Genomic DNA, 10,537 nt, shown 5'->3' with positions numbered 1-10,537 from the left:
TGACTCCTTCACCAAGAATGGCTGAAAGTAGACATCGGGATGTCATGATACTAGCCTACCTATCATGTTGGATGTCATTACCTCTGTTGTTTATGGGGATTTGTAAACCCCCACCCCACCCCACCCCACCTTCACACTGATCTGAACTGACCTAGGATACTGCTTTTACTTATCGGACATGAAATTATTTGTGAGTGAGCAAGGTAAAGATATATTGAGAAACCATGGGAAAATTTATTTGGCTTAGGCTAATCATGGTGATGATTTAGACATTTGTATATTTAGCCTATTGGTGTAGCCTACCATTATTATTATTATTATTATTATTATTATTATTACTTGCTAAGCTACAACCCTTGTTGGAAAAGCAGTATGCTATAAGCCCAGGGGCTCCAATAGGGAAAATAGCCCAGTGAGGAAAGGATACAAAGAAAAATGAAATATTCTAAGAGCAGTAACAACATTCAAATAAATATCTCTTTTATAAACTATAAAAACTTTAACAAAACAAGAGGAAGAGAAATAAGATAGAACAGTGTGCCTGAGTGTACCCTCAAGTAAGAGAACTCTACTGTACCCTCAAGTAAGAGAACTCTAACCTAACCCAAGGCAGTGAAAGACCATGGTACAGAGGCTATGGCACTACCCAAGACTAGAGAATAACGGTTTGATTTTGGAGTGTACTTTTCCTAGAAGAGCTGCTTACCATAGCTAAAGGGTCTCTTCTACCCTTGCCTATAGGAAAGTGGCCACCGTACTATGATAGTGCAGAAACCCCTTGGGTGAAGAAGAATTTTACGGTAACCTGAGTGTTGTCAGGTGTATGAGGACAGAGGAGATTATGTAAAGAATAGGCCAAACTATTCGGTGTATGTGTAGGCAAAGGGAAAATGTAGTACTGTCTGGCCAGTCAAAGGACCCCATAACTCTCTAGCGGTAGTATCTCAATGGGTGGCTGACTTAAAAATTCCTGTTTACTTATATTGTTTTAAATATTTTTGCTCTGCTTATTGTAATAATAAATGTAGCTAGCAAGTTGGCATACATGTATAACTCACTTAATCTATAACTCACTTAATGTGTATCATATTGTTTGGTAAAACATTTCAATATTATGATGCCGTATTAAGGTTTTATCATCTTATCGTGTGTTATCCTCATATCAGAAGGCAAAGCTTTATAGTTTTAAGATATTTAGGAGTGAGATAAAAGTAACAAGTACTGTACATTCCTTAAGTATTCCTGCATACATCGTCACATAAATTTTTGGTTAAAACCACTAATTTCAGATGGTAGTTTAGATAATGAGTTATATTTTGGTCGTAAATTCATAAGGGACCTTCAAGAAGAATCCCTCTTTCCATCTCCCTTATATTCGGAGTCCCAGTTCTGAGGGACAGATAAGTAGGAAGGGGCCGTGAACTTATTCTAGGGAGAACTGGTTATTCATTGGAAATCTAACAATAATTGACAAAACATGCAAAAGCTTCATAATTCTCATGATAATTTACCTTGGAGTACCATATGTGCAGGCCAGTGCCTACATTTAAAAAGTTTTACCAAGTTATATATTCTTCATTCGTAGAAACAAATTTTGATTGCAAAATTCACTCATAGATTTCACATCCTGGTGGTGAGGTTGAGGAGTGGATCAGGCATTTACTGCCTTATTTAATTGTTGAATTATGCTTTGGGGTATGATCACATGGATTGTGACCGTAACATGGAAATCAGCCTTGATTTGCCAAGCTGAAATTAGGCAGAATAGGAGAGATAATTCATTTGATTTGTCTAACCTCATGGAAGGAAAAGCAAATTTGAAAAAAATTTCAAGACGCTGATTTCTGTTTTAACTACTTCGTTTTTGTTGAGGTCTTATCCCCTCTCTGGCCATGTGCATATTTGAAGTCAAAGTCAGTGTCTCTTTATTGTACACTACAATAATATACAGTAATGTATTGTAAAAGTTAATCCAAGGTGAAAATCTTGAAATCTCTATACTGTACAGTATAATACTTTGTTCCTCAACATCCACCATGTAATACCTTTGACTGAATTTATAGTAACAAAGTTATTATTCATGATCTTCTCTCAACTTTGAAGTAAAGGACAACAAAACTTGCTAATTTGGTCTTGTATACATTGCAGTTTATTGAGGTATGAATTACTGTATTGTTTACTGTTCTTATACGGAATAAGTAAAACCTATACGAAATTCAGGAAGAAGACAGAGTAGAGAACAAATGAGAGTTGATAGGACTCGTTTCATGTGTAATTTTCTAAAGGGATATCTGACTGTTTGATAAATAGGGTGATGCTGATACAGATAAAAGGAAGGAATGGATATAAATCGGACAAAGATGAACCCTATTAAGAAGAGCCACATTTGACTTGTCTTGGCCTTTTTTATTTTATTGAATCCACAGGTTGAAAGTGGAAACTTTATTGCGAACAGTGTAGAATACTCTATGATTGCCAGCTGTTGAAAAAGGCATAAAGTATTGAAAATGTCTCATTCAAAGAACCTTTTATGTTGATGATTTATTTATTAACAGGAACCCGTATTGCCAAGTGCATGTAACTATCAGTACAGTATAACTTGAAGAATAATTGAGTATAAATTTCTTTTTATTTCTACAACTTTGTACTCTTCCAGGCTGGATTGTTAGTGGGAGATATGATCTTGTGTGTGAACAAAGAGGAGATGGTGGGAGTGGACTATGACCAAGCCACCAACATCCTCAAGAAGACCGAGGGTGTCATCAACATGTGGGTTGCTAATGCCGCTCGAGTCGACGGAGGGAAAGGCGGCAAGAAGAAACCAGGTCAGTCTTGTTTTAAAAGTACTGTACAGACTTACCTTACTTACTACTCCTCTATACTATACTAACTCAATTATCTCTTCTTTCTTTCTACAATAGATTTGATGTGAAAAAGACTTTAGATTGTCATGACTTATTTGTTTTTGTCTGAAATATATAAAGTAAATTACTTTTTCTCAATCTTATAAAATGTTTATTGATCAACTCTTTGTTTCTTTGATTACATTCTTCTTTTATACATAAACTAAACTTGATTCTAAAGGTTTGTTGATGAGTTTTTGTACTGTATTTCATTCTCTCTGGGAATTGTTGTTGGTTAGATTGGCGCTCAGTATTAAGCTCGAGAGGGACTGGGGTGTGAAGTAATTGGAATTCATTAATAATCATTCTTTCTTCATGAAGATAAAATCCCATATTTTTAGATTGATCTTATTACTAACTTTGTTATAGATTATATTATTCCTGGTGTTTTTTCTACAGTAAATATTGTTCAAGAACCACAGGCAGGTTACTGAGTTTTATATTCAAATTGCACATAAGATAAAATTATATAAGTAGTCTACCACAGAAAATGCTTTGTGGTAAGAAAAGATAAGTTATTGAGGCAGTTTTCAGATATAAACTGGTAAAACACAACCTTCCAAGAAATTTTGAATTTTCTCTAGAAATTTACTCTTTTCCTATTCTTAATGTTGGCTCACGTGCTAATAATTATTTTTTTCAAACTTATTTTCTCTGTAACTTGTATACTCATAGCATATGTATGTACAGTACATGCCTCACATGTGTTTATATATACTGTACCTTCAGTATTTGTGGTGTGATTTGTATTCATCTTATAAACGTATACATATAAATATATACGTACATATCCATATACATATATATTTATACCCATGTATGTATGTACTATGTATATATGACATGTTAGACCAGTATGAAAAATAATATAGAAATAAATGTTTAATGTTAGCATGAGTTCATATCTTTAGGGTATATTCGCTGTTATGTGCAATAGACGGTATGAGAACGAGTGAACATGCCTTGAATGTAAACTAAAGGTAGTATAAAATGTTGTAGTCATGACCTCAGTGGTCTGTGTGAGTTTTCGTAAGAAGAAATCCTACTCTCGTCAAAAGTAGTTTTCTTTCGTTTCGAAAAATAAGTTCAGTTTAGTTGCGTCGGCAGTAGATGTTGTATGCTTGTATGTACACTTGCGCGTGGATGTGCGTGTGTACGTCACATACCGTTGGTCTTCGGAGGTCTACTAACACAGTGTGCCTCCTGACTCTTTGTGCTTTTGGCCGTCTGGTTCCGCTGCCCCTGCTGCTGCGTCGTGTGGTCCTGGTGATGATCATTGTGGCCTGGTGTGCATGGCCCTGTGTGAGTATGACATGTTTAATCATGTTATCCCACCCACGCGTCAATTGTGCTCCCTTTCGTTATTATATTTCCATGCAACCAAAACCCTTAGTCCTGTTTCATGTTTGACCCTTTCCAATAGTCCAGGTAGTCTGAATGTTAGTTATTTTGTGTGATCCTGATTATATCCTAAAAGAACTGTATCACCGCCTTAATTGATATTACTTGGTGGATGTTGAAGAACCAACCATTTATTTTACAAAAGGGAAAGTGAAGATATGAGTATGTTGTATTTTGCAACTTTGGTTAGTTTTTGTTGTTGTATTAACTCTTTGCAAATATTTGCCCAAATTTTTTAATGATCCCTGTTCCCTGCATGGATGATTTGATATTTCAATTTCTGAAATGTCATGGATTCAAAATTTATTATCTTAATTGGTGTTTCAAAATGCCCTCATGATTAATCAAAGTAAAAAGTTTTCATAACTTGAAAAGAAAAAAATATTTTTTGTAATCTTTTCATGATATAGTTCAATGCATGATTAATCATTCTGTTGAGAATTTTTGATGAGTACTTTTCTTTTGGGTGTTAGACCCTATTTAATGCTCATAAATCTACTCGCATTTACATTAAAGAAATTGATGAAGCTGGGAATTATCTTCACCTAAATGTATCATAGTAAATTACTTTATTGCAACATCAAAGTTTCAGTTATTTTAGAGAGACAATATTAGATTAATAAGAGGCCAACATAACTTTTATTAGAATAGTGAAAAACGCTTTCTGATACCCGTCAAGTATTTTTGGATTAGTTACATGTTAAACCACCCTAGTTTGACATCCTATTTGACCTATTAACCCATTGACACCCTTGTATTTTGGCGAGTGGAATTACATGTCATTGCATCCTCGTAAAACTTACGTCATGGTTCGATGTAAATTACTGTAGTAGAAGTTTGTATTGACAATTGCCATGTATGCCAAATTCACGGTGAATGTGAGGAAATTCTAATTTTTTTTCTTTATTCGTGGTTTCATATAGGAAATTCATTATTGCTCTTTACACTGATTAGGATGATCTATGGGTGTATATATTTTTCCTGATTGCTGCACTAAGTTGTAATAATGAAATAATATGCTTAAGATGTAAGTGTCTTCAATAATATGCTGGGCTGAGTTGCCTGTAGTCTAAATATCATGCACTGTGTATGAAATAAAGTTATAAATACTCCTTTCGATTTGCAATACCAAATCATTTTTATAATTTTATTTAAGAACTCTGCTCTACTACGATAGAATTTTAAAGATTTTTCTTGAATTAGGGATGAACTCTGTATACTGTATTTGATTCACTAGTGATATTGTGTTGAAATTAAGGCCACTACAGAATTTCCTCAAAATATTTGTACTGTACGTATGAAACTTACCAGGAGATTTGGTGAACGTGTCAAGTAGCTTGAAATATTATTTTATTTTAAGGTCACCTTTGACTGCAAGTACATTTAACGTGCAGTATATGTTTAGAAGTACAGTAATCCCATTTCTGTTTACGTAGTGCATTACTGTATATGTTTTTTAAGGGTATTGATTTATTGGTGTTGATATTTATTGCCATCTTTTTAAGAAATTCAGAATATAGTGCTTCTGTTTTCTACCAGTTAATGGTCATGGAGACATCTTTGTTACATATTTAGTTGTAATGTGATGCCGACATCATTTGACATGGCTTCTGATTTTCTGTTGGTAGAGGTAAATTTTGTTTAAATAATAGGAAGAGGCCTGGGCAGATAGATAAGTTTTAGCTTTTCTTCATTGTTCATATTGCGTAGTGGAGGAATAGTATTTGTGATTTAATTTTTACAAATTTGATATTTTGACATTAAAGAAATACTTCAAACATAGTTTTATTTAGATGAAAGTACTTGGTGTCATTTTTTTAAGAAGATACTGCATATTAAATTATTTCATTAAATGTACTGCAGTGTATTTTATTATTGTAACATTAACTTACAGTACTGTAAAAAGACACACCAAACTTTTGTGTACAGTATTTTCATATTTCCTTAAACTTTTTATATTCAACCCAAGACACACTACATTTACATTATACTGAAAACTTAATCGTCAGATATACAGTAATATGGTTGTTGGACATCTACTGCAAATTTGTTAGTATTTCAACACTAAACAAGTGGTCCTTTCACACTAATCTATTTTCAAACATCTGTCTAATGTGGATGTTTGCTCACATTCCATTGCGAAGGTTTGACTGCGTATCTATGTATGTTAGGCTTAGGTATTTCAGGACCAGTACAGTAACTGAAATGCAAACTTAGTTTGAGAATTTTCACTTCTTGTACTAAGTACCATGATGTCTTTTATCCTAATTACTTATTTAAAAAAAACTTTTTTTCTTGTCACTTTGATAGCTTAAAATGGTCCATAATGTTTTAAAAAGTAATTAAATAACAAAATATGTTTTTAATGTTCATTTTTAAAACCTTCCTGGTATAATTGCAGACCAAGGAAACTGCTGAAAGATTTTATTTTTAAATTTCTAATTAAATTAATAAATTTATTTCTTAATAGGAAGGACAATGTTCATATTATTTAGTCATCATTACAAGAGTGGGTGTCTGACTTAGGTGTGGTGGTAGTTTTGTATTATTTAAATGAGTCCTAGTTTTAAAGTTAAATGGAACAAGATTTGCTCTATTACATTATTCATTAGGTAAATGTCTCCGATATTTTCAAATCTGAGAAATCATATGTTCATATAGCATTATTTTCTCCTTAAATTTTTCTTCATTCCCATTGGCCTGTTCTTACTCATATTTAACTCCTCCAACTTTATGGTTCGATTTTAATTTACCTCTCTTGGTAATGGAGCTTCAAGTGAACAGAAACATTCAGTTTTCTTGTGGAAGTAACTTATGATGATAATAATAGCAGAAATTATATAAAATTTTCGTTCACTCAAGTACTGGAAATCAAATACAGTAGTTTAAAATAACACTTTGAATGCATACCCTAAGTAAGAATTTTTAATTTAAGGAGATTTTATGACTTTTAATAATATTTGAAGAAGCTGCTTCTATATTAGGTGAGATATTGACAAAAGCCAGGTTTATATACTTTAGGAAATTACAGTACTGTATACTGTACCTGTACTTACATACTGTTTATCCATGTTTTTATATTACAAAAAAAAAAATTCTTTCATCACAATTGCTTTTATAAATAAATTTTTTTTCTTATGAGTCTTAATGCTCTCACAATTACAACCATGTCAAGTGCCATAATTTTCTTATTGCATAAATTTAGTGGCTGTTTATGATGGATATGGCTTGATCTGTAGATGCTGAGTTGGTATTATGTATGTATTGAAATTTGTTGTGGTAGAAGGTATTTTAGCTCCATTATACTTTTAATGTGACAGTTGTAGGGAATGATCCGTACTGTGCATACGATGTCTTGCATTGGTATTAATATTGGGCAATTTTATGGATGTGTTATTCTATAAACTTTGAAAGTTTTATATCATCCAAGACATCAGTTTGTTTTCACACTAACCTCCTGTTGCCTTCAACAGATGTGCCTCCCAAACCATCACTGGCACAAAAACCTGCCCTGCCCGCAAAACCGACTTCCGTCACCACATCGTCTTTGCATTCGTCGGCTTCTGCAACCCCTGTGGTTAATGCTTCCGTTCCTTCTTCGTCTCCGCCGCCGCCTCCACCCGAACGCCTCAACCCCATTGAACGCCTGGCATCTCACGGTTTGACATCGCTCACATCCACATCATCGACGACTTCAACACCATCTTCACCTACTTCGATTCCACCAACAGATGATCCACCACAGGTAAGCTTCTCGTTAGATGTTAGTTTCTTAGCCATAAGGATATGCCTGTCCTAGTGTGTACATTTTTATGCCTTAGGGAAGAGCATGTCTCTGTGATTGAATCAATGCATGATAACTTGCAATTTCATTTAGGAAGTTTGAATTTGCTCAATTATGAAAACTGATATCATTACTGTATTCTGTATAATCCTTCTCAGTTCAGCATGAGCATGTGGAATATAACAATCATTAGTTTCTTCATGAATGCAAACCCTTGTCCTTTATGAGGAGTATGCTTTCATCAAAGCTGGATATGGCTGTTAAAACTTTAACGAGGTGGTAGTAGTTACTGCTGGGTTGTGAAGTCCCGCCCACCGCTACCTTGTTAAAGTTTTAAAAGCTATATCCATCTTTGCTGAATGCATACTCCCGTTAAAGGATTAAGGTTTGTATAGTAAGCGAACATGAAAATTACAGTATACTTTAATAAAAGTTTGTGGTATTTTCATGTTGTGAACAATTTTGAGTTTGCCTAGATGATGATTTAATTAAATTTAAGATGTTTCTTTGTCTTGTTTCTGAGAAGGCAATAGGAAGCCTTGAAATACAGTATTTTTTGTGCATTGGGTTTTAGTACTCATGAGATCTGTGTTTGACGCCTTCAATTTAATTATTTTGATCCAATTTATCATCTTGCAAGACATGCTAACAATTTTAAGAACCTAATTTCTACTTTTAGTATGATATGTTTAAAAAGTTGTTGACAGCTGCCCAGTACTATTTGTTAACTGACGGACAACTAATTACTGTACCATACGTTGATTTTCGAATAAGGTCATTTAGTAGTTAGTGTTAGTAGTAATATTTTGTATTAATAGGAAATTTTAGTTTTGTTAAAATGTGATTACTATAATTAAGGAGGAGAGTTCTTTTAATAGTGTTCTCCATAATTAAAAATATTTTGGTTATGCATATTGAAGGTGTCTGGTTGTGTACAAGTTTTTAATTCTATGATTTTATTTATAGAAAAATGACAAGGGGGCACCAGCGGTAGGTAACCTCAAATTGAAATCAAATTCCCAAACTCCCTTTCTTCTTCCATGGCTACAGCCTGATATTAGATGGCTAAAAGATACCCTAATACTATCTAACATTTGAGATTTTCTGTTTGATGGAACAAATTCAATTTCAAGCTTTTTTATTCAGTGTTCAAAATATATTGTTAATTGGTAATCAATTTTGCAGTTAAGAAGGATTTTTATACTAGAATATTTTGTTTTTCCTCAAGGATTTGTTAAATCTAACATAATGAGTATTTTTCATCATAACATCTCAATTGACAAATCTCTCATTGTGGTATCAGTTATTTGAGGATATTTTATGGATTAATTCTCCATGGAACATCTTGATGTTCTTCCATTAAATAATACTGAGATTTGCTACATCATCAAAGAAAGAAATTTGGGAATTTAGATTACAAACAATAGTTATTAGCTGGCTATTGTCTTTATCCGCCTACGTTTTATTCAATTTGCTTGGCATTAACAAGGACCTAAGTCAGTTGTTAATGCTTCGAAGAAATGAAAAAATTACGTAATAAAGTGATCTCACAGGATAGTTTGCCGATGGGATCCTGCTTAGTATGCTTATTGTTGTTGCTGATCATAGGTGTGATTTTGATATAATGAAAGGTTAAAAGATATTATGTATTAGATTTGTGTATCTCAGATCATTGATATTTATATTTTAGCAAACTGTTGGGGATGGTTAATGTTGATGAACTGTCATTTACAAAAGTGCTTTATGTAAGATTCCATCCGTACTTACGAGTAGGAATCACTGATTAAGTAAATTGCAAAGAATAAGCTGTTATCCGTCGGTAGATAACAAGGACAGCAGATTTTGAATATAGTTTAACGGAGATTATGTAATTTCATCCCCATTTGTAAAAAAAGAAAATGAAAGGACTTTAAAAAATATTTTATTTTATTTTATTTTTTAGATAAGTAAAGATTCCAGAGATGTGAAATACTCTGATGTATCAAACTCCCAGATTCAAGTTATGACAGCCATGTCCTTCTGAATATTTTGCATAAACATCCTGGGTCAAACATTTTATTCCTGCGTTTGCATTTACTATTTTGAATTCTAATAATTGTTTTGGGAATTATTTTATACTATATAAACAAAATCATTATTATAATCTTGGGGCTAACATAGCTTTATTTCATATCCTAATGCGCTGTTTTTAGTTTATGCTATATCTAAAGCAACAAAACAAAGTAACTATCGAAGCAATGCTCCTGATTTTAACACATCCGTAATGGCTCTGTAGTTTGAAAAGCTGGAGAAAAAAAAATATAACCAAGGGTGCAGATAAATGCAGAATATAGAAATGTAGCATTTCTTGTGTTTTTTTACAGGATAATAACAAATAAAAAAAGAAAACACTTATCAGGCTAGTAGCAAGTACCTATTCATTACACTATGTGCAGTCGAAAACAAAATT

At 33.1% G+C, this 10,537-nt stretch overlaps 1 protein-coding gene across 6 annotated transcripts in view; it reads left to right on the top strand.

The window, feature by feature from the left end:
* Positions 1-10,537, top strand: part of LOC137658871 (multiple PDZ domain protein-like) — a 45,653-nt gene that overhangs the window by 2,425 nt on the left and 32,691 nt on the right. For 4 of the 6 annotated variants that reach the window (XM_068393992.1, XM_068393995.1, XM_068393994.1 and 1 more), the window contains exons 2-4: positions 2,657-2,825; positions 7,778-8,049; positions 9,055-9,078. In XM_068393992.1, the coding sequence (XP_068250093.1) occupies positions 2,657-2,825; positions 7,778-8,049; positions 9,055-9,078 (465 nt within the window). The remainder of the gene's footprint in view (positions 1-2,656; positions 2,826-7,777; positions 8,050-9,054; positions 9,079-10,537) is intronic. The other 2 variants (XM_068393997.1, XM_068393996.1) reach the window with 1 other exon arrangement.

The sequence above is a fragment of the Palaemon carinicauda genome, chromosome 19 (genome assembly GCF_036898095.1).
Source record: "Palaemon carinicauda isolate YSFRI2023 chromosome 19, ASM3689809v2, whole genome shotgun sequence".
NCBI lineage: Eukaryota > Metazoa > Arthropoda > Malacostraca > Decapoda > Palaemonidae > Palaemon > Palaemon carinicauda.
This window is presented reverse-complemented; position numbering and strand designations above follow the sequence as displayed.